The sequence below is a fragment of the Chenopodium album genome, chromosome 19 (genome assembly GCF_948465745.1).
Source record: "Chenopodium album chromosome 19, dcCheAlbu1.1, whole genome shotgun sequence".
NCBI lineage: Eukaryota > Viridiplantae > Streptophyta > Magnoliopsida > Caryophyllales > Amaranthaceae > Chenopodium > Chenopodium album.
This window is the reverse complement of record NC_137852.1, coordinates 43,214,645-43,239,384: the sequence shown is the minus strand read 5'-3', so window position 1 is coordinate 43,239,384 and position 24,740 is coordinate 43,214,645. Positions and strand designations below refer to the sequence as shown.

Here is a 24,740-nt window from a genome sequence, read left to right as displayed (position 1 = left end):
ATGTTTCTACAGAACACAAGTAGTTTTGTAAACAATAGAGCTAACATGTAATTTCCACAGTATCAGGAAGCTCGCTAAAAATCACACACTACATAGTGTACTTACTACGTACTACTTAACATGAAGTACTTAACCATGCTGCTGAATTTCAAACTGCTGCATCAGAACACTAACTTTTATACAGTAGTGGATTAGAATCAGCACCATCAGGTGGGTTTCTATCACAGTCAGGGACGATCATTAAAGCTTTGTTGGTGAACACCAAATCACCAACTTCTCTGAGGGTGAATCGTGTCATGATCATATGCTTTGGTTCAGTTTGAAAACATATCAGAGCAGCTGCTGTTACATGTGATGCTATCTTCAGCATCTGCAAGTGAGGCCACTTGAACCAAGCACGGTGATTCTGCCCTGGTGCCATTCCCCTAGTTCCACTGACCTGCAAAACCCTCACGTAACACGAATTCATTTCAGATCATACCACCTCTGTAATCATACGAGTTCATCCTGAGTTTTACATATAAGTATTACCTTATCATCAAACTCGAATTTCCAAGGCTGCTGATTCTCTCCTATAGAGACTTTCACAACTTTTTCTGTTATGTCGACTGAAACTGATAACATGAAAATTAAAAAAGAAAAACAAGTTACAATTAAGTTGATACATGTAATTTGACTACTAGATTTCACTACATGTTTAAAAAAAAGAATGAGATTAACAAGAACCTATTTGATTCCCTATCCTTTCGAGTCGATTAATCATCGCCCTCAGCGGCTCAGATGGAATAATAGCCTCACAGAAAAATATTATGTCAGGAAATTTCTCAAATCCAGGAGCCATTGGCAACAACATCACTGTACTCACATTAACCGGATCATTTCCTGAAATACATTTTTACTAGAATATCAAGATTAAGAACCTCAATGTCAAACTTAAACATCATCATATAATTCTCACAACAAATTTTTATTTATTTATTAAAATAGCATTCAATAACATCCATGAAAACTAAGCTATATACTAAGCGAAATTCGTATCAAAAAGGGTTGCATCAAGAAAGACATACAAGTACAGAATGCAATTAACATCAGTACAGGATTGAACAGAGAAAAAGATCACTAAAATTGGATAATTCCCTTAAGAAAGTATTATACAATCTACAAGAAAATAGTAAATTCATGCATAAAAGTTGTACTAAATTAACTAAAATAAGAAATCTTGAATATAAAGATTTTACCAAAACTGAAGGTGAGTTTATTAGAACCCTCAATATGAAAAATGGTAATCGAGTCAGCATTAGAACTTTCTGCAACAGTGATAATCTGGGAAATTTTTCTGAAATTAAACCTCATTAATTTGTCTTTACATTCACTGGTATACTTGAAGTCTTGCAGTGCAGCAGAATTGAGGACGAGATAACCAGCATCATTAGTGTCGACGTTTCGAGCCGTAAACTCAACTTTATTTTCAGATACTTGAATCACTCCAAATCCAATAGGATTGAAATCACGTTCACAAAGTGCATCAATTGCTAGTCTAAACTTCTTTAATGGGGTTATCTTGAAGTTAAAGAGTTTTTCTGGGTTTTGTTTTGAAGATTCTGCCATAATTGTAAGTCGAAAACAGAGGAAATAGAGAGAGTTTAACAAGAATAAGCAGAGTAAAGAAGATAATCAACCCAATAAAATGTAAGTAATCAAGAAATCGGTTAATATAGTGGTGAGTCAGCAAGAGTTTGTTACACTTTTTTGGTTGGTTACATAACTAACCTCCTATAATCGTTAAAGTGTGTTTGCATATGCTGTAATTGGGCCTTTATTCTTGACTGATTTGGACTTGTAAGGTGTAATAGGGCTGACCCAAGGAAGTGAAGCTTGAACATTTTCCGAGACCCATTGTGCTAACTTAAGACCGCGTAATAAGTTATTATGATCGACTAGTGGTCATATATAATTTTAAAGATTGTACATCCCGAGATTGGTTAACACCAAGTCTCAAAAACTTCCAAAATTAGTTCAATATTGTGAATGCCTTCAATTTTGGACAGTTTTGAAATTTTGGATCCATTATAAAATAAAAAATAAAAATAAAAAAAAATAAAAATAAAAAAAAAAGATGTTGGGGTTGCTCCCATAGACCTCACGACACCTCGATAGTCATCTGGGTGATAAGAACTCTTTGCTTTGCATTTAAACTATCAAATTTTAAGTTTACAACTTATCGGAGATGGGAAAGATAAAAAAAAAATAAAAAATAAAATAAAATAAAAAATTGACCATGAAAATGTAGTACTTCAGTTTTTAGGGTCCGTTTGGTGGTAATGTTTTGAGTAACGGGTAGCGTTTTGACTAAGTCAAAACACTAGTAGATAATTAGTAAGGTTTGACTAAGTAGCGGATAGTTAGACAAGGGTTTTTCGACCTCCTTCGAAAGACAAGGGTTTTTCGACCTCCTTCGAAAAACAAGGTTTATCTCCTCTTTTCGAGGGAGAATTTTCTTAGGTTTGAATCCATGGTAGCAGATCTAATGGATTGTCGTGAAATTATTTCATTGGTGAAAAAGTTATCAAGTTTTCGAATACGGACAGATGAATCAGAAGGAAAACATCCTCACGGCTACAAAGGATCGTTAGATTGTCTCTCCAACAAGGCTGTAATTTTCAGCGATATAAGCGGGAGATGCTCCGCAGTGCAAGATCTACTCGACGATCGTAGTTTTTATGAAGGAAAATTCTATTTGATTCAATATCTTATGTATTTGTTAACGTCGAATCTCTATTGTACATGTCGTATGACTTTTAATTAATGAAATATTTTTGCTATTCAAAAAAAAAAGTAGCGGATAGTTGTAGAGGTAGGACATGTTCTCTTCAGATTTTTTTCAGTCCAGTTTCAATAAGTTCGATTTAGCTCAGTTCTTAATTTCCTTCTCTCATGAAATATTCAGTTCAGTTCAGTCAATCAGAACACGCCCGTAATGTTTGCTTGATTAGATTTTCACAAACATAAGGAAAACAAGCGTTTAACCCACAAAAGTAGCGGTGCATGTAAATCTTTGACTTCTTATTCATCACGTCCAACAATTTCTCATCCAAATTCCTCCATTAGAGATTAATAAAATAACTACAAGTTGTTTAGAGGTTCTCAAAAGATGTCTTAAACAAAGTAATGTCACGAGCATAAGTGTCAAAGGCCACATTGAAATTAGGTAAAATTGGTAAAAATCATCTTTTATGTTCAACTTTTTTGAAAAAACCACCTTTTATGTTTTTTTTTTTTAATTAAACCACCTTTTAAGTATCTAAATTTTTAATTGCACCACCCCTATTTCAAATTATGACGAAAAAATTAACTAAAACGTCAAAGGGGCCCATAACTTGTGACTTTCGCTCCTAAATCATGTATTTTTTTCACCTTCAAAAACATTTGACCCTCCCCTTTATATATATGCATGACTAAATTGAGTAAATCTCTAAAAAACCAAACTTAATTTTGCTACAAAAATTAAATTGTAGTATTTGTTTATTCTCAAAACCTAAATTGAAGTAATTGAAGTGGATGGTTGAGATAGAAGGGAAAGATTTGCTATGGTTGATGATTTGGAAGTGGATGGTTGAGATACAATATGTTAGATTTGAAATAGGGGTGGTGCAATAAAAAATTTAGGTACTTAAAGGTGGTTTAGTTAAAAAAAAAAAACTTAAAAAGGTAGTTTTTTCAAAAAAGTTGAACAAAAAAAGTGGTTTATACCAATTTTACCTTGAAATTATTCTTTTAATTTGTCAAGCAAATGTACAAATCTCTAAAGTTCTGGACTCTTAAGGAAAAGAAGGAAAGAGTACAAATTTGACAATTCTAATTGTATAACTCTTCTCTCGCACTTTTTGGAGTGGGCCAATAAATTTACATATTTACAAATTAAAGATAAATAATCTCAGAATAATAGAATTGGACCTTAAATTGGGGTTCACCGCTTTCACTGGTTCATTAACGAAAACAAGTATGACAATATATAGAAACATGCATGCAATATGTAAAGGAGTACGAGTATCTTTTGACTTTTGATGGGGTCTACCTATTTCTTAATCACATTATTTCCAAATGTGAAAGTCTAGTTGTCTATATGATTTTTACAATATATTTTCTTAATTCAATCCTTATATTATTTTTGTGGTATTAAGAATAATGGTAAACATCTTGGTAATTTTTATTTGCGGGCTAAAAAAGATCAAAAAGTTACAAAATTGAAGGCTATAATCCACGTTTTTTTAGGAAATTTTGAGGTTTAGGGGCAACCTGTGGCGAAAAACCTTGAGATCCTAAGGGATACATCTCGGGAACACATAATGTCGTTTGAAACCATATACGATCATTATATGTTGTATTAAACGTCCGTGGTAGGCTTGAGTTTACAAAATCGGTGCAAGCTGCGAACGGGTAAAATGATCGTTTAAGGGCATATTGGTTAGTTCCACCGACCAAATTGGACTCTTGGAGGGTATTAGGGACCATGGTAAACATCTCGGCAATTTTTATTTCTGGGCATAAAAAGGTCAAAAAATTACAAATTAAAATTGAAGGCTATAATCAACGTTTTTTGAAGAAATTTTGAGGTTCCAGGACCTATGGCGAAAAGCCTTGGAAACCTAAGGGATACATCTCAGGCTCATAAAATGCCGTTTGAAACCACATATGATCATTATATGTTGTCATAAACGTCCATGGTAGGCTTGAGTTTACAAAATCACTTCAAGTTGTGAACGGTTAAAATGACTGTTTAAGGGGCACATTGGATGGTTCCACCGACCCAATTGGACTCTCGAGGGTATTAGAGACAATGGTAAACATCTTGGTAATTTTGATTTCCGGGCAAAAAAAGGTTAAAAAATTACAAAATTGAAGGCTATAATCCACGGTTTTTATGAAATTTTGAGGTTTAGGGGAGGCATGTGGCGAAAAACCTTGAGATCCTAAGGGATACATCTCGGCACACATAATGTCGTTTGAAACAATATACGATCATTATATGTTGTATTAAACGTCCGTGGTAGGCTTGAGTTTACAAAATCGGTGCAAGTTGCAAACGGGTAAAATGATCGTTTAAGGGCATATTGGTTAGTTCCACCGACCAAATTGGACTCCTGGAGGGTATTAGGGACCATGGTAAACATCTCGGCAATTTTTATTTCCGGACGAAAAAAGGTTAAAAAATTACGAAATTGAAGATGATAATCCATGCTTTTTGAAGAAATTTTGAGGTTTCGGGGCCCGGTGGCGAAAAGCCTTGGAAACCTAAGGGATATATCTCAGGGTCATAAAATGTCGTTTGAAACCACATATGATCATTACATGTTATCATAAACGTTCGTGGTAGGCTTGAGTTTACGAAATCACTTCAAGTTGTGAACGGTTAAAATGACAGTTATGTTTACGGGGCACATTGGATGGTTTCACCGATCCAATTGGACTCCCGGAGGATATTAGGGACCATGGTAAGCATCTCGACAATTTTTTTATCCGGACGAAAAAAGGTCAAAAAATTACAAAATTGAAGGATATTATCCACGCTTTTTGAGGAATTTTGAGGTTTTAAAAATTACAAAAAATTACAAAAAGGAACTTTTCGAGAAATTACATATTTAGATTTTAAAAATCAAGATAAATATCTTCCAATCCCTTCCCACTTTGTAGGACTCCCTTCTCTCTAAATTGCATTCACTTTCCTATATATTTAAGATCAAAAAGAAATTCACATTTTCTTACCTTTGAAACTAGATTCATATGCACATTATAAGTGAATTATGTTTCTTAATTAATATATACACCAACCATATGTATACATATTAAACGAGCTTAGTAAGTAAAAAATTAGAAGCATATTTAGGTGTTTTAATTAGCTGGACACCATAGCATCACCCGTGCTTAGCTCATATAATACAGAAGAGAAGATCTAGTTGTTATATATTCAAGTGGAAGCCTTGGAACAAATTAACAATTTAAATGCAAATTAAAAAAAAAAAAAAAAAAAAAAAAGGGATATCTATCAATTTTACAACACCAAGTATATATATAACTCACAACAATTACAACAAACTTTCCAATTACACAATTACAATAAACTTTCCACAATAATACAATTTACTAGTACACAAATTCATAAACATGCTTAAACCAGGCCACCAAGAAAATCAACGGATCATGGAAATGAACAACCATTGCACATAATAGAAATTAATGATGAACTAATCGGAACCGTCGCGAATTCGCTCGTGCACGGTGCACCCACAACAAAGTTGAAGAACAACATACACCAAGGCAGGACTAGTCAGCAAGTAATCTTCACTCCAACCATCTCAATTTGACCACAATTACCAGTTGCGCATGTCTCCGTGATGCTATCTGTTATATTATTGACATGTTATAATAAATAAGTGACAACTATATATGTAGTGACTACTAATTTACGGAGTAATTAATTTTCTACATTTGATTATATTTAGAGACATTAAGAGCTGAGTAGATATGCTCATATACTTCTATCTTGATAAAATATAAAACATATTATTGAGATTCAACCATCAGCTTAAACTTAAGCTAGGAATATGTTTTATACTCTATCATATCTCTTTATAAATTCCGTACATTAAGAACTTCGATCAAGAGAAATGGATCAATATTACTAGTAAGATATATACTAGATACTACGTGTATATATGAGAATTTAATTGTTAGTAGTATCATCCTCTAATGAATCATTATTTCTAAACAAAATTCAGGATTATTACACATTATTACGTATAGTTATTATTAGTGTATCAAATTATCAATCATCCCCCAACTAATATAAAAAGTGACCTAAGGTTCTAATTAAAATAAAGCTAAGTGCAAGTGCAAGCATGCATATTATATATACCTTGAGTATTATTATTGTTGCAGCATTTCCAGAACTTATAAGCCACAAAAATCAGGATGATGAACGAAGACGGCCACACAATCTTGCCAAAATTACTCCATTGTAGAACGACTAAGGTACCATCATTATTCTTCGCGATTTCTGAATAACTTGGTGCTTCATTGCGAATAGCAAGAACCGAGGGAGAGATGATCAGTAGAGTAGCAAGAAGAGAAACTAATGGATAGGAGATTATTATTTGTATAGCGAACGACTTTGCCATTTTTGCTATATGAAAGATAAAAGATGGGAAGAGTTTATTTTGATGTTGGAAGAACAAAGCAAGGAAATATGAGAGTGTATCTATGTAAGAGTCCTAACTCCTAAGAGAGGGTTTTATATATGTTTTTTAGACTGGCATTCTCCATGTTATATATACTTTTTGTCTATTCAAATGTGAGGCCAATGTGTGTTTACTGTTAAGCGTGTTCATATGAAAGAGTTTATTTGGACCTTTGAATAATAATAATAAATAATAATAATAATAAGCCAAGGTCCATATATTTGTTTACTGATTATGATGTAGATAACATAGTACAGGATAAAATAAAAGCTTGATATGTAGGGAGCTGAGGCATGTCTGATAATTATGACTTGGACCTTTTCCTTTTTTTTTTTTTTTTTTTCTTTGGTAGAAGTGGACAACTTAGAATTAAACGTCATTATCACATGTCAAAACATTATATTTTCTCCGTTTTTCTTTTAGTAGTAGGTGTACTTTATTGAAGCATACATATCATTGATATCAATGTAAAGATTATCTCAAAAATACTAATAGCTGCCTGCTTTTAACCACCAAATTTCTTCATTTGGAAAAATAAGTAAATCAAATTTTCTTTTATTAATACCATTATTACTTGAATATATGCTCATTTTGGAAAGGAAAAAAAATTGTACTCGTAGTAAATTAAAGGGTAATGCTATATGCAACCCTAAAGACTAAGGCTGCATAAAACCATTTAATATACTTTATTTTTTAGTATTAAATTGGGAATATTGACAATTCACGAGTAAATCGATAAATGTTAATTTATTACTATTTTTTTTTTCATTTTTAGCTTTTTATATGCAACCCTAATAGCGGCACATATCTTTTCCCTCAAAAAATTTTGGAATTTTGAAGCTGCCATGGAGTCATGGACATGTAATGCATTAATACTACTCCATACCATTTTCTCTCTCTCCTTTGACAAGTCAATAATATTATTTGAGAACAAGCCAATAATAATATCACAACCATTTTCAGATTTTCTCTTTCTCTCTTTTGACTTTTGAGGACCAACCTGCATTAACTAGTATAAGAAACTTTGTTCAATTTATTTAACTTTTTTTTTTATGAAGTCAATTTATTGAGCTAGAAAAAGATAAAAAGAGAGAAAAAGGATCACAAACTCACATCTCACAACATTAAGAGGTTCAGGTCCAATTTTATTTTGTTCTGTTTTGTTTTGTTTTTTTTATAAATAAATAAGGCGACCAAGGATAAATGAACACTCTTACTAGTCGGTATCATGTTGAGTTCTTGACCCAATAACTCCACGCAATCACGCATACTTATTTATGCAGCTAGGCTAGGCTAGGCTACTTCCATCAAATTTTTTAGTCAAAAACTTTTGTATACATCCGATTTACACTAATATTAGTGTACATCAAGCAGTAGAAGGGTAACTTTTAGCTAATTTTAGGGTAACTTTTTGCCTTTTTTGGGTAACTTTAAACATAATACAATTTATATATAAATAGACAACAAGAAAAGTTTTATAAAGGTAATTTAATTACATGCAATCACTAATAATTGATTTTTAGTCATTTAAAATGTGATTCTTTACTAATAAAGCGTAGATAATTTTTATTTAAATTGGGTTACCTTTACGCATATTAGGGTAACTTTCATTCATTTCAAGGGTAACTTTTAGGCTATCTTTATAATGGATGTACAATAATTATTGTACACCCGATTTTTTTAAAAGTTTGTATTTTCTATTTGGCTGTTGTCAAAAAAAAAAAAAAATTAAAAGTAAAAAAAAATAAAAAAAATATTTGTTTGTGTAGTTTCTTTGAAACTTACTTTAGAGTGCTTATGTCTTAGCTTTGTAATCGGAGGGATTTTTTTGTTCACTTTATTTTTTTTTAACGTATTTTAAGTGTAATAAGTTAATTAAGTTTAGTTATATTTATGAAAAATAAATTTTGATATGATTATCAAAGTATAAATTACAATTAAAATAAGTTTTAATTAGTTCATCAAAGTGAAAATCAGGTAAATAAAATACACTCTTAGTGGCTATAATAGATGAGAAACACCGAGACATATAGACTTAGGGTCTGTTCTGATTTACTGAACTGAACTAAGCTGAACTAAATAGTTTATAAAAGAAGAAAATTGAAAACTGAAATGAATTTAAGCTAAAGAGAACAAGTCCCTAATGTTAAACTCTTTATCTCAGGAAATATAAAGATACTTTTTTTTTTTTTTGACGCAAAATGAAGTGATATTACCTTATCTCCGTTTCAGATTAATTGAAACATCTTGGCTTATACGCTATTTATATCGACTAACTTTGATTGCATCTTTGTGCTAATATATTGTTGTTGAATTAGTGTAATGTATGATTCGTATTTTTATAATATAATTTTATTAAACATTAAATAAAAATGTGGAACCTAAAACGGGAAGGATATTTAATTTTCAACTTGAATAAACTTTATGAGATACTAATGTAGAACTTTTGACAATAGATTATTTTAAGCCGCACAAACAAGCTAAGTATTCTGGCTTTAAAAGAAATTACATTTTATTCCTTATACTTTATTATAAATTTATAATCCATTTACATTTTATGGGCAATAATTAGTTTTATAGAAACCAAAAAATCTAGAAAGCAATTCCTATAGTAAAATGACTAACATAAAATCAAACTGGGACAACACGTCAATAACTACGAGTAGTAAGTTAAACAAATACAACCTCCATTTCATATTATTTGCAACAATTTGACATAAAGTAGAGAGGAAACGTGTCTAATCATTGCAAATAATATAAAACGGAGGTAGTAAGTATATTGAAACAGTGCTTATAAAGCAGATATTGAACTGACAAAAAAAAACAGATATTAAACTGAAGTAAATAACAGTTTTAACCTATTAAAAAAACGAAGAATCTTCAAGAGTTCAAACACTGATATAGCATAATGTTTCAGTGACAGTAATTACAAACCACAATATTTTGTAGAACATTTTGCATGAATAACAGGGCACTCCTCCATTATAGTAAGCTGCACATATCCTAGCAAGATGAGCTCTGAATACATTGGAGGAATCTGCTAAGAGTCCTGATTTCCATGAACCTTCCCTGCAATCGACGTACAAGACAGCAGTATTTGCAGATAATTTGCAATGTACAAGATAATCTGCAGATAGTTCAGCCTTAATAAATGTAAACAATGATGCAGAAAAGGGGGGAGGGGAGAAACATTTTTTCAGAAGGGGTGGGGGTGGGGTGGGGAAGGGAGGGGGGTAAAAAATATCAGGGATCTCCTCCAAATATTCATCAGTAAAGCTGAAAAAGAATGCCGAAGATGTAAATTCTCGAGCCAATGCATTTTGCTGCAACTGCAGGGGACTATGGATGGTATATCTCCACTGTATGTACATAATTCTGGCATGATGCCACCACTTGAGCACCAAGGTAAAATAAGGGGGGAAGGGGAAAAGTTAAATGTCACCACTTGAGCACCTAGTTCCTCTCTTGCTTTGGACATCTATATACTTTTCTTTCGTTTATTAGGTTCTGTAACTTTCAGACTACCAACTTAAATTAGCTCATTTATCGTGATAAGGAGGCCCGTATCACAACATTTGGCATTTAGAATCCAAACGTCAGCAGTTAAGAATACAAAGTTCCCCCCATATAATCAGTAACATCCACATACCGAACACGCATATCTTGCATGGAAAACCTAGTCTCCCTAAACATTATGGATTATGCCACTACATTTGAGGCACTTGAGCATGAATCTTTGGAATTTGTTTCATCACAGGGAAAAAGAAATCACAGCTCATGTTGAGCAATATATTTGTGATACCATCAGCAAAATAAAACACAGTGATCTCTATAACTTTGTGGCATTCAATATTTTTTTTGAACCTACGTATAATAAATAGCATAAAGTACATACTAGGGCTTCATTCTTTTCACCTTAGAAGTATAAATTACAAGAAAAATAAGTCAAATTGGGCCAATAAATTCAGATAAAGGTTATGACATTCTGTTAACAATTGCAATAAATGTGTAGCACTTCAGATAACTTTCAGCAAGTTCAGTAAGTTAAAGAGTTTAAAGGTAAGCAGAATGAAGCCTAAATCTCAATTTCATAACACACAAAAAACAGTCAAAGCAGAAGCTCATATGCCTTAAACGCACCAAACGTAGGGGAAGATAAAGTGCTTAGCAGAAAAGGTTCGATCTCAGTCAATCAGATTCTTAAACAACTTCTTTATGAAGGATATTGATGTGTTGCTTGGGAGTGAATCACTCATGACCCAATACTATAACAGATAGATAGCTAGCTAAGAAATTCGGGTTGTAATATAAAGCTAATAAGAATCTTCCTTTCAATCACTCGTCTAAATTTAATCAGAATTAAGTGTAAATTGACAATAACTTCTAGTTTCATTTTGTCCAGGCCACAGAAGACAATGTTACCAGTTGCTCCCACTTCTAAATGAAGAAACAATCATAGGGAGAACTGACAGTAAAATGATTATATTAGAGAAAATCAGGTAATTAACCAGAATGTTTTAGCCAAAAGATATGCCCTGAGACTCATGATTATAGCCTAATGGCCATAATTACATTCAAAATATATACCTGTTTGGTAAGTAGGTGGTAATGGAAATAAACATGTAAATATATTTGAAGGCAAATTTCTATGCCAATGCCCACGTAATGTTAGATCACCCCAAAGTAACTCTATTTTCATAATTCATTACCATACATCACCAGTTAAGGGAATGGTATTGGGTGGTAATAGATATTTATTTAAAAATAAACACATGTTTGGGGATGAGGAAACATACTTACATTATCATGGTCATTTGCATGATAGATTCATTGCAAAATTACAAATTAATTCATAATCCATAACGCCCTTTATAACCTCCTATTAAATGGGCTGTTTTTGGTATTATTTTTGAAATTCAAACACTTCCTAGATCCCAATAATCAGCTACGAGACAAGTTCCAGAATTTACAAAACTATGTACTACAGCATATGCAAGTATTTAGTACTCCCTCCGGCTCAATTTACTTGCCCCATTCGACCTAAAAAAACAGTCAAATGAGGCAAGCAAAATGAGATGAAGGAAGTATAAATTATACTTCATATTAACTACTTATAACAAATTAGTAAGTCAACAATATTGATTAAGGATATTTACTGTTCTTAAAGCAAAGGAATTACACAACGGTAAACATAACTATCATCTGAAATCATAAGCAAATTATACAAGCAACTATCAAGCTCTGTTACCTGATGGACAGCAACCATGTAGAATCTCCACACTGTCAGAAACATAATTCCAGCAGCACACAAACTGTCAATTCAACAAAACAAAATATTAAATAACAGGCTAAGTACATAATAAAGGAGCTAAGAAAGAAAAACCACCGATCCAAGTAACAAATTCTCTCATGGCATTCACAGTACACGTTAGAACTAACTTTCCTATGGACAGCTTCACTTAGATAAGCAATGGCTGGCTTACAACTGTAGTATAGTTGTCTGGTAACAATTACCAAAGAGTGCCAACTATCTCAGGGAATAGCAATGAGCAAAACAGTACTAAAAAAAAAAAAAAAAAAAAAAAAAAAAGCAAATTTAGCATTCTCTCAACAGTTTTATTTCATCAAATTGAGGAATCAAGTTATGCACACAGCATCTTCACAGTCAGTAGACAAGATGTGAACGAATGCCTCTTAAATCTTAACTTTGAATTTCTCAGACCCTTTCCAACAGTATCTCGATGAAATGCATCAAAGAAACAATATAGTTCTAGTAAACAAACTGGAATTGCATGATTGAGAAATGTTATCAAATTCCGGAGAGAGAGAGAGAGAGAGAGAGAGAGAGAGAGAGAGAGAGAGAGAGAGAGAGAGAGAGAGAGAGAGAGATTATTGAATGATAATGAAAAGACCAAAAACAGCACCATATCAAACACCAAAAATAGCACCATATCATGTTAAAGCATGGTGGAAATGAGTTTGGGGTTTACAGTTCACTATTCTTCAATCTTCCCTTCATAGAATTAAACACAAAGTAAGTTGTACAATATCTCACAACATTCCCTACCACAAATTTCAGCAAACATAATTTAATTTTTCAGCTCTCCCTGAAGAAATACAAGATAGACCATATAAATCGGCAGAGAAGAATCTAGGGTACCTGACCCCAGGTCTTCTTCTGGAGAATCCTAACTAATAATTGATTAGGTTCTCAATCCTCAATCAATAAGAAAATGCTTTTGTATAAATTTTGAGAGAAGTTGATTCAAGTAATTTCTTAAACAGTCAGTCTGATACTCAGTTACATAGAGTAAAACTTACTGATTACAAAGTGTTCAAAAATGTTCCTCTACTCACCACCAGCTGACAGATTGAAACACTACCACTAACCAGAATGGATCACTCCACCTCATATACCATTTGCTAAAAGTGTCTTCAATTCTTCATGATAGCCAGCGCTACCACACCTTTCTGTCATGAATATTTTTTTTATGAAGCTTCTTATATTAGCCACCCTAGCTTGAAAATCAAACAGAATTTTTCATATTTCTGTTCTACTCGAAACTAGGAAAAAAAGAGCAACATTCATTTGTTATCTTCATCTCCTAATCAAATGATGACAGCTCTTAAAGCAGATCACTTGATCGATCAAAATTCCCTCGTCTAAGTAGTAGAAGTCCCTTTTACCCTACAAATATAAGCTGTACAGAGCTCAGGTATCTCGTCTTTGTAGGGTAGCACAAACTTGTTTAAGAAAAAAGACTCGCAGCCGCATACAGCCGTCAACATTCCCACTTTAACAGTGATAAGTTTCCTCTCTTCCAAGACCTTTAATATAGTATAGCGCGGCAAAACCCTATCAGTCATACTATATGACATCACATAAGAACGATTTGCTAAGTACTCTGGTTGGCATCCCAACTCATTGATGAAAAAATTCAACCGCTCACGAATTGTTTTCTCCGACAACACCAAACACCGTGGTGTCTTCCTCATCATAACCTTAATATCAGAATCAGTCCATCCAAAGCTCCTAAAAATCCCATACTTAGTTTCCAGGGTTTTCTCACTCAACGAAGCTAGCAATGCAACAGCATCAGAAAACTGAATCAACTTGGGAGGAATCCCAAACTCCTCATGGACCCTCCTTAAAATCTCTTCAACCCTTTTAGGATCATGCCCAAAAACCTCAGTATATTGAACTAAAAGATACAGAATTCTTTCATTACTGAAACCATACTTTCTAAACAGCTCTATATTAGGCTGTAATCCTGCAGCAATATCAACACCCATCAACCAGTATGATCTCTTCAAAAGTTTGAAGAATTTTTTGTCATCACCAACAATTGATTTCACATAACTTATCATGGGTATAATACGATTGGTAAAATCCCTTCTTAAAATTGAAGAATTTGAAGCAACAATATCAGCTAAATCAGAACCAGAAATACCCAAATCTTCTAAAGCTTTAAATTTGGGAATTAGGGTTCTATCAACACTACATGTCAGCAAAATTGGCGAAGAAAGTATAAGTCTTTTCATCTGGGTATTGCTAAATCCTCGTTGCTTCAAGAAATCGACAACTAAATAAGGGTTTTGAGTGGATTTAATGCGATTTGATTTACTGGCCTTACTCCAGGAAATAGCTGCTTCTTCCTTTAAAAAACCCAGAGATTTAACCATGAAATCCACCATAGAAGAGGGAGAATTTTCAGTTGCAGAAGTTGTTGAGTATAGAATCAAGCGATTGAGGTGGAGAGAGAGATGGGTCCGGAATTGGACGCCATTAGAGCACATTTTCAGCATTTGCGATTCAATTCAATGTTGTTGGTGTTTTTTTCTTTTTTTTTTTTTTTTTTTACACAGAACTAAGAACGTGCAGAAATTCAAAGGGCTAAATTGTGCTAATTGGACATTAAGGAGACGTTTGGTTAGGTAATACAGTACTTCGTAAGTACTAAGTGAATAGTGCAAAAAGTCAAAATGTAACATTTAAATAGAAGAAGTGTTATCATATCGACAGATAAATATGTAAAATTTAAATATAAAAAGTACTAGTATTTGATCTATGTGAATATAAAAGTTATTTACTTCGGGCATTGCTCAGACCCAAAATCTAGTTAAATATAAAAAAGGCTTAATTTAGATTTGTTTAGGAACGCTCATTCACAATTATTAAAACTTTGATACACAATCTCTACAAAAAAATAAACCATATATTTATATGGTAGAATAATTTACGTACTCATGTAGTTTATTGTTACAAAGGCTAATAAGGGAAGTGAAACAAATAAAACACTTAAATCAATTTTTATCAAGGGTGACTTTACGGCGATTTGAGGAGGTGACTTAGCACTGAAAGATACTAACAAAGAAGTAAAGAAGCAGCGAGTCAAAACCACAAGGATTGGGGATAGGATCATATCTCCATAGTCAACTCAAGGTCACCACGAGAATTTATATGATATAACAGTGGTCATATGTGATTTCAAATAACATTATATGACTTTGATTAGACCATAATCGTGGATATAACCATTAATATTAGACCATTTTGAACCCGACATGGTAGGGTTGCTCTGATAGACTCAATGACACTCAGTTTAAGAGTCCATCTTGGTGGTGTAACTGTTGCTTTTAAAATATCAAAAATTTTGTCTACAACGTACGCCTCCACATCAGCTCAAGGCCGCCAAGGGAACTTATATGACTGTCTAGTGCTTTTATAATGGTTCCAAACAACATTATACAGTATGACCTTAAGATGCATTCCCTACAATCCCGAGATTTTTCAACACTTGGGTCTTCAAACCTACAAAATTAGTCCAAAATCATGGATTGAGATGCTTCAATGTAAACCCTCACAACTTATGTTGGCTACATGATGATTACAAGGATACATACACATAACATTAATCAGTATGACTCTAATATGTTTGATGTCCTCAAAGCATGCAAGGTAAAAAGATCAATGTTATCCTCTGATGTTTGGTAAGAAAGAAATTTTTTACAGTATTTGAGCATTAATATGTTAATTATAGTGAAATATAATATATCATAGTCTACCGCATATCAGCCTTTTGTTCATGTGGTGTGTACTGATGTTCTTAATGTTCATTGCACAAAATAGGCAAATAGAGCTTGGTTATTCTGTTGACAGACAACAAAGTCATCAGCGTTAACTGCAAAATCTCTTATATAAAGACGCTCCTGGATATTATTGAACCACGTTAGTAACAGAACAAAGACCAGTATCATCAGGAATCGAAGCTGATAATTTTGGTTTCAAAAAACAGACCTGAATACATTAGAGAAGCTACGTACGATGTTTAAGCTATGCTATGGTCTTACAGAAAGCAAGTGGTTCTGTAAGACAAATAATGAGTAATTACATGAAATTTCGACGTTTTCAGGAAGATCACTAACAATCACACACAGTAGTGACAGTACCTACTGCACTCACTTCCTAGTTCCAACTACTTAACATAACAAAGCTAACCATGTTGCTGAGTTATAACCCAGTACATCAGAACATATGCAACTAATGCAAGTGTTGAGTGACTGTTGACTAAATTCAGCAACATTGAAATCAAAGAATCTCTTCTTTTTTTTTTAACTGTATATACTCAAAATTAGATCCATCAGATCCAGAAGAAGTTTTATTAGATTTCTTTTCAGAGTCAGCTATGGCCATTAAAGTTTCGCTGATGAACACCAAATCACCAAGCTCTCGAAGGGTGAATCGTGCCATGATCATATCCTTTGGTTCACTTAGAAGACATAGTGGGAAGGCTGGTGCTACATGTGATGCTTTCTTCAGCATCTGCAAGTGAGGCCAATAGAACCAAGCATGATGATTTTGCCCCGGCGACATCCCCCTAGTTCCACCAATCTGCATAACCCACACGTAACACAAATCACATTATCGAATCATATCATTCATGTCAATTTAGGTCAATGAGTCGGGTTAGAGTTAAGCTTCAGGTCGTGTTAAAAAAAAATTATCATAAATAGTGTTAAAAGTAAAAACGTGTAAACGTTACCTTATCATCATACTTGTATATCCAAGGCTCCTCATCTACAATAAAGATGCCTACGATTTTTTCTGTTATGTCGACTGAAACTGATGACACGATTTTTTTTTAAAGAAAAAAACAAGTTAATTAAGTTGATAAATATGATTGATTAATAGATTTAAGAGATTAACAAGAACCTAATCGATTTGTTACTGATTCGAGTCGAGCAATCATCTCCCTCAACGAGTCAGATGGAATTATAGCCTCACAGAAAAATATGATGTCAGGAAATCTCTCAAATCCAGTAACCATTGGCAACAATTCCACTTCAAACTCTTTAACTGGATCATTTCCTGTAATTAATTGTTACAAATAAAATTAACACTAGAATATATACAACTTGAATATTATCTAATTCTTAAACATGATTATTCAATGAAAAGATTGGTTTTTTTTAGATATGTTTTCATTTTCATTAAAATAACATCCTTATAGAATTCAATGACAATGTGAATATTAATGTAAAATTTATCAAAAAAAAACCCAGATAATCCATGAAAAACGAAACTCTATTAATGACAATAACAATATCAAGAAAGAATTACAGAAACAAAAGACAAATTACAACAATTCAGAATAAAAACAGAGAGAAAGAAGAACCTGGATAAAAACTATGATAAATTACAAATAATTAATTGATAAAAATTGCACATTAACTTAAAAATTAAATCTTGAATATAAGAAATTTACCAAGATTGATGGTGAGATTATCAGACCCATCAATATGAAAAATAGTAATCGAGTCATCATTATTAATGTTGTCAGCATCAGTAATAATCTGGAAAATTCTTCTGAAATTGACCAACATAAGTTTATCTTTACAATTACTGCTAAATTGGAAGTCCTGCAATGCAGTTGAATTGAGGCAGAGATAACCAGCAGCTTTAGTTTCCGAGTTTCGAACCGTGATCTCAACTCTCTTTTCAGTTACTTCAAGCACTCCATTACCTTTAGGATTGAATTCTGGGTCACAAAGAGCATCAATTGCTAGTTTAAACTTGGTTAATGGGGTTAATTTGAAGTTAAAGAGTTTTTCTGGGGTTTCTTTTGAAGGTTTTGCCATGGTTGTAAGTCGAAAACAGGGGAAACAGAGAGAGGTTAATAAGATTAAGCTGAATAAAAAAAGATAATCAACCTAATAAAAAAGATTAACAAGAAATTGGTTATTATAATGGTAATTAGCAAGAGTTTGTTACACTTTCTTATAATCGTTAGTGTTTTTGCATATGTGGGTCTTGACTGTTGACTGACTTGGACTTGTAAGTTATAAACTTGTAATGGGTTGGACCATGGACCCAAGAGTTTTTTTTTTTTCTTTTTTTTTTTTTTTTTTTTTTTTTTTTGGAAACACCCCATTATTAAATTATATGTCGTGTTAAGTTGTTAACCCAAGACCTTGTAAATAATTTACTTCATATAATTTGAAGAGACTATATAGAACAGTGATTCATTATAAAAGTTGTGATTTTTTATATGGAATTTTAGTATTTCGTACAAAGTATAAGGTTATTTTTATTCACTGTTTCCACTCATTTTATGGAAAAAAAAATGATAATATATTTAAATAAGATAAGTTTTTGAAAAAAAAAATTAAATTAGTTTTGAAGTTTAGATTAGTTCATTAAGATAAGCTTAGTGAAAATCAAGAAAATAGACTATATTTATCATAATAATAACACTCAGGCACATGACATCATGTTTTCATAAAAAATTCATAGGGACAATTATACGAAAAGGTATAAATGTTGCACCTCTCAGACCTTGCCACATAGTTGCAACTTACAAGTTTACAACTGATTTTACTTTTTTTTTTTTTGTTTGGTAAAAAAATTTGGAAGATGACCATCAGCTATAGCAAATTGATAATTAACATCATTTCCTCTGCTTGGGTCTGTTCAGTTATGAATCAATCACTATGCTTAATTGATACATAATAACAAATTACTATACTTCTAATCAATGAATGCTAAAACCTCAGCCATTTCTTTTCTTTCTCCTTGCTAACAACTGCATGAGAAGTCGATGCGTGCTTAGCCTCAGCTTCTGACAAAGCTTTCTGAGTCTCTGTTAGTTTCCTCATTGCTGCCTCGTACACAGCCTTCTCCTTCCTATTACGGTTTGCCATCTCCTCCAACTTTTCAACTCGAATCCTCAACTCCTTCACCTCCTCTTCATAAGCAATCATTGACCGTCTATCTTCTTTCTTAACCTCTTTGCTCTTTTTCTTCTTCACTGAACTTTCATTATTAATCATGCGCCCATGTGTTGCAAGGTGACTGTTGATTAGACTGAAGACATCAGGCCTCTGCTCCTCTTGCTTAGCAGCCCGAGCTGCTTCTGCAAACTTTTTTTCACGTTTCCTCTTCCCACCCCGGCTTCGTTTTTTATTCTTTTCTGAATGCCCATCTCTCTCCTCATTCTTAACAGATCGCATAGCATGATCAAGGGATTGTTTTGCTGGGAGAACTTTCACGGGTATTGGGTTCACCATGCCCTGGCCTGCTAGTCCCAGACCCATTCCTTCACGGAAACCCATATTAGCCATCATTTTGGAAGCTATACCCCGAGTGTGATTCTCCCACTTGGCAAAGATGGCGGTGTCTGTTTGAATCCCCTTCTGCAAGGCAGTGCTCTTAACAAAGCCTAAACCTTGTGGCAAACCATCATCTACGTCTTCATAATCACTTGAACCCGAGTTCTCAGAATCTGAACAATCACTCTCCCCATCTTCTTCATCATTGCTGGCTTCTGCATACTTTGATACTGCCATTGCTTCAGCCCCCAATGTCTCTGAGCTTCCATCATCACGAAATACAACCTGGCCTTGATTGAGTTTGTCATCCCAAGATTCAAGTTCAGCTTCTCTCCAAATGCTAGCTCCACTCCTAGAAACTGCAAAAATGCTAGCTCCTATCAATGGCTGCCCCCAGCAAGGTGGCACATACTTCTTCAGGGATGACAGTGACATAAGTGTTCCTGATGCAAAACACAACAGAATACCCTACATAAGAGAACAGCTGGAAATTCGAAAGTCACAGACAACATATACTAAGGAATTTTGAGCTGCATATTGTAAAATCTTCAGGAACTGAATCTGGAAACAGATGCAGAAAATGTATCACCAAAAAGATCACTTAACCTGGATAATCTAAACTGGTCAAGTAGACAAAACAAATTAGACCACAAACACTATGCCCATTAAAACCTACTACACCCAACACAACAGCAGTCTCCAAAGTCTACCTATTCTGCACAGCAGAATTATACACAATTTACAAACATACCATGTGATAACCGGCAGTTAGCACCAAATCGACACCGTTGTTGAAGGAAGAACTTGCACATCTGCACTTAGTGGTCTAACATCAGTACACAAAGATGACGATAATAAAAGACAGTTTTTTGGGTTTTTTTTTTTTTTGGTTTTTTCATCCTCTACATCTCAGAGTGTCAAGGATTTTCAAGTAAAAGAGTAATGCAGAGATAAATGAGCACTCATAATAGCAATTGCAGTTATATATACGGAGTACAATGTATATCAATGTAGATGACTGGATGCTATCATTAATGTCTATTGGTTTTAAAGTTATTCCGATCTAGATTGTAAGGATGGAATACTAAAGCAGTGTCCTTTAATTCCAAACCCACTTGTTAAAATACTTCATCTTTATTGTGAGTTTAGTGGGTAAATGTAATGGACTGATATTCCTCACGCTATTAACAATAAAATAAAGAGAAAGATTGGTTCTTTTTGATTTTTTTGGTAAGTTAATTTATAAAGAAGAAATAAGAAAGATGGAAGCTTTACTATTGAATGATAATGGTGGAAGGGTTACAAAGGATAAGTTAATGGCTTAAGGCTATTACTCTCAATAGTGAGTTGAGCTCACAACTCTCCAAAGAGTGAATTGAGGTCACAACTCTCAACAAGTTTCATCTAATTTTTGCCTGCCTTCTTCTTTCTCTCCTCTCTCTATTTATACTAAGGCTAACAACTACTAGCCTTATAATACTAGACTTCCCATATTGCCCATACTACATTTGATAACTACTAACATACTAAACTGCCCATAATACCCTCCCCTAAGTCAGTTCATTACAGTTAAGCCCACTTAAATTCAGACTAAACTCCCATTCTATCCAGCAATCCACCAAAAAAATTGAGATCCTAACAATCCTTCCTTCCATAAGGACAAAACATACAATACCCAATATAGTTGAGGACAGAAAGAAACTGAACCAAAACTGACGCAAACATTATAGGATTTTTTCCATTTTATTCAGAAGAAACCCTCTACATTTGAAGTATTTGAACAATGAGAAGACACAATATAGCTATGCAATATTGAAACCATTGCTTCCAGTACCATGGCTCCAACTTCATTATACCACCCATCCTGACTTTATTTTACCTCAGGCGTCAATTATTTGCTAAACTTGAAGAATAATACTACATTTGGTTTCAAATCACAAATAGGTTTTCATTTCACTTCACGATAGTTAAGAAGATATGGGCCATGGAATAAAGCACTTCCCACCAGAATTGTTATTCAGATACTCCAATAATCCTATAAATATACTACATATATAGCTACAATGACAAGAGAGCAAGTAGCAATTAGCAAACACAGAGACCAAAAAAGTATTGAGTGATCTAATTGATCTTGAAGGGGAAAAATAATGGCAAGGTCCACTGTCAGATAACAAGGAACTCACCATCATCTTCTCTGACGTGGGATTGAGAAAAGAAACTCTGGCAGAAGAACCATCCAACTCCACAATTTGACCATTATACCAACGCCCATCAGTGTGGCGGAATCTACATTTTGATCCAACAAAATAATTTGGCTCCTCCAAAGTTTCAACTTCAACATTATCAGAAGAATCTAATGGTTCTACCTCTACATCTTCACTTGGAAGCTTGGAACTATCCAGTTCTGCAGGCTTAATATGCTCAGCCTCAGCATCTTTATGTGAACATTCATATTCCTGCGTAGCAAAATCAACTTCTCGTAACAGCCGCGCACGTTTAAGGTGAAAAAGTCCTTCCTCTGCTTCTTTAATGGCAGAAACAAGTTCGTCTTGGACCTGCATCACGATTCGACATTCAACATCCAATTATTCGTGAACCAGCCTAATGAGCATATAGCGTTTTATACTTTTGTCTAAAAGTAGATAATGAGTTAATAGAAGACGTTGACATGATGAATAACACAAGAATTGGACACTCTCATATCTTTCGAGTATCCATTAGACCAACTGCTATCATGATAAATGCAATTGAAAAACACATAATCCTACGGGAAACACTACGAATCCGTAGCAAGTACCAATACATTGATGGTGGACGCATCAAAAAGATCTTTAATGCCTGATATTAGTTCTGAACTCCTAATGGTCATCATTCACCCTCTTACCCTCTTACCCTCTTCCATGCCACACATACTTGATGGTGAATTGGTGAGTAGTCATTGTTGTTTTCGTAATTTCTCTTACAACTCTTATATCAACCCGAGCCTCAGGAGCCTAATAAGAATCGATCATAAACCAAATCCCAAATTGAGACACAAAATTCTACCAATAAGATCCTCAACGCCAATTCATAATCGGCAACACGACATGATGTAACAAGAACCAAATTAGTATTGCATACTAAACATAAATTATCACCCAAAAAACAAAGACCATTTCATAAGCTAAAAAAAAAGGCATATTTTGCAAACACATTGTTCTACATTAATCCCAAATAATCAAATAACCCATTTGATCAATAATCCCTTGAAAAATTTAATTACAGCGACAAAAGATACGATTAAACATGATAAATTGCAGTGAATTGAACTTAATTGATGAAAGAAGAGCTAAAATTCAATGATATAAAGATAATCTACAAAACAAAAACCCTAAAATTACAAAATGGTAATTAAAGTGAAGGGCGAAGAAAAGAATTACACTGAGAAGCTCGGAGTTTTGGGAATCGGAGATTAAAGCGTCTTGAATAGCAGAGAGAGAATCCTTTTGTTCGTGCAAATGAAGCTCTAATTGAGTTTCTAGAAGTCTCTCTTCTTCTTCGTTCGCCATTTTCAGAGCTTCGTGAACTACGACTGCTAAATTTTAAGGAGACCCAACTAATGGGATCAACATCAACTAATGTTGTTTTAAAAAAAAATAAAAAATCTTTATTTAACGACTTGGATAACAAACAACTCAAACACAATTTTCATATACATAGTACAATAATTTCAAATAGTGTTGACTATTACTCCGTAGTAAAATGTCAACAAAGGATTGTTCTATTTAATAAAGATAAAAAAAAAAGAAATTAAAAACAACCAAACACACCTAGCTAAACATAAAAACACCAAAAGAGAAACCCTCTGCTGACACACCCTAACAAACCCACATACTGGGTATGCCATTTACCAAAAGAGGAAACATGAAGCGAATGACTAAACCAGAGTAGCCTTGCATTATACCAATTACCTTGGAGCCCAAAAAATACCTCACCATTAGAAACGAACACCAAAAATGTACTTGTCGTCAAGGCCAACGCAAGAAGACCGCCCGCTTGAACAAACCTTATATTAAGGGGGAAAACCCTAGACTTAACTTCACCTTTACCGTCAGGAAACAATTAACGAAATTCCTTTCGACGTCGACATTAAGAATAGCCTTGGCTTTTTGATTCGTTGGGCAATTGAATTCCTAAACACTTAACAACACACGTAACTTAAAGACCGCCGATGAACTCGAAGGCTTCAAACTACTCTACACTCGCCCCTGATTTCTATACCCTAAAACTCTTAAAAATAGCAAATTAAAGGAAAGCTAAAGAACAGCACTCGCTGGCGATGACAAGGACAGGAGCGCTAATCGCCGACGAGTTGTAGATGAGGAAGGGGGAAGCGGTGGGGGATAAGGCTAGGGTTTTGTAGAGAGAGAAAAAAAGTTATATAGATAAAGATTAAATAGTTAATTTAAAATAATTTTGGTGCAATAATAAGGAAATTTTGACTTTTACCACTTCCAAACAACAACTTAATTGATTTTACCACCACATAAACAAAAATAAAAGTTGGCTTTTACCACCAATCACCTCCAACTGACGGATTTCGTCCATAAATTCGTTAGTGGCCTGAGGCCTACCTTGCACACGTGTCACCATATTGGGTAAATTTTTAAAAAAAAAACTAAAAAAAATCCCCATCCATCAACTGGTGGTTGTTGCCACCGTCAGGACCCCACCGCCGGACCGGCTACGACCAGCCCCACCACCTAACCGCTACCAGCCCCCACATCCTATTCGCCACACAACGACCACAAAACCGCACAGCCACAACCACCACACCGGATTTCGACCCCCTTTCCACCAATTTCCGACCTCAAAACCCTAGCCACCAAATTCCGACCACCCATAAAGCCCCTCCTA

At 33.9% G+C, this 24,740-nt stretch overlaps 2 protein-coding genes across 2 annotated transcripts; both read right to left on the bottom strand.

The window, feature by feature from the left end:
- Nucleotides 1-13,898: 13,898 nt before the first annotated feature.
- LOC145594441 (transcription termination factor MTERF8, chloroplastic-like) lies at nt 13,899-15,032 on the bottom strand. The gene has a single exon (XM_081650751.1). It carries the CDS (start codon nt 15,030-15,032, stop codon nt 13,899-13,901), a length of 1,134 nt encoding a protein of 377 aa, XP_081506877.1.
- Nucleotides 15,033-19,052: 4,020 nt separating this feature from the next.
- LOC145595782 (zinc finger CCCH domain-containing protein 18-like) lies at nt 19,053-23,645 on the bottom strand. The gene is made up of 4 exons (XM_081652204.1): nt 23,264-23,645; nt 22,028-22,399; nt 20,596-20,656; nt 19,053-20,287 (listed from the first exon to the last, which is right to left on the bottom strand). Exons 1-4 carry the CDS (start codon nt 23,390-23,392, stop codon nt 19,278-19,280), a joined length of 1,572 nt encoding a protein of 523 aa, XP_081508330.1. The 5' UTR covers nt 23,393-23,645; the 3' UTR covers nt 19,053-19,277.
- Between the last annotated feature and the right edge of the window lie 1,095 nt (nt 23,646-24,740).

What these genes read in the sequence shown, in the direction of transcription:
- LOC145594441 (XM_081650751.1), bottom strand. Translation starts at nt 15,032, where the DNA reads ATGTGCTCTAATGGCGTCCAATTCCGGACCCATCTCTCTCTCCACCTC.
- LOC145595782 (XM_081652204.1), bottom strand. Translation starts at nt 23,392, where the DNA reads ATGGCGAACGAAGAAGAAGAGAGACTTCTAGAAACTCAATTAGAGCTT. An exon ending in AAAACTCCGAGCTTCTCAGT is followed by an intron (nt 22,400 to 23,263) that starts GTAATTCTTTTC and finishes ATCGTGATGCAG; the next exon opens with GTCCAAGACGAACTTGTTTC. An exon ending in TAACTGCCGGTTATCACATG is followed by an intron (nt 20,288 to 20,595) that starts GTATGTTTGTAA and finishes GTTTTGCATCAG; the next exon opens with GAACACTTATGTCACTGTCA.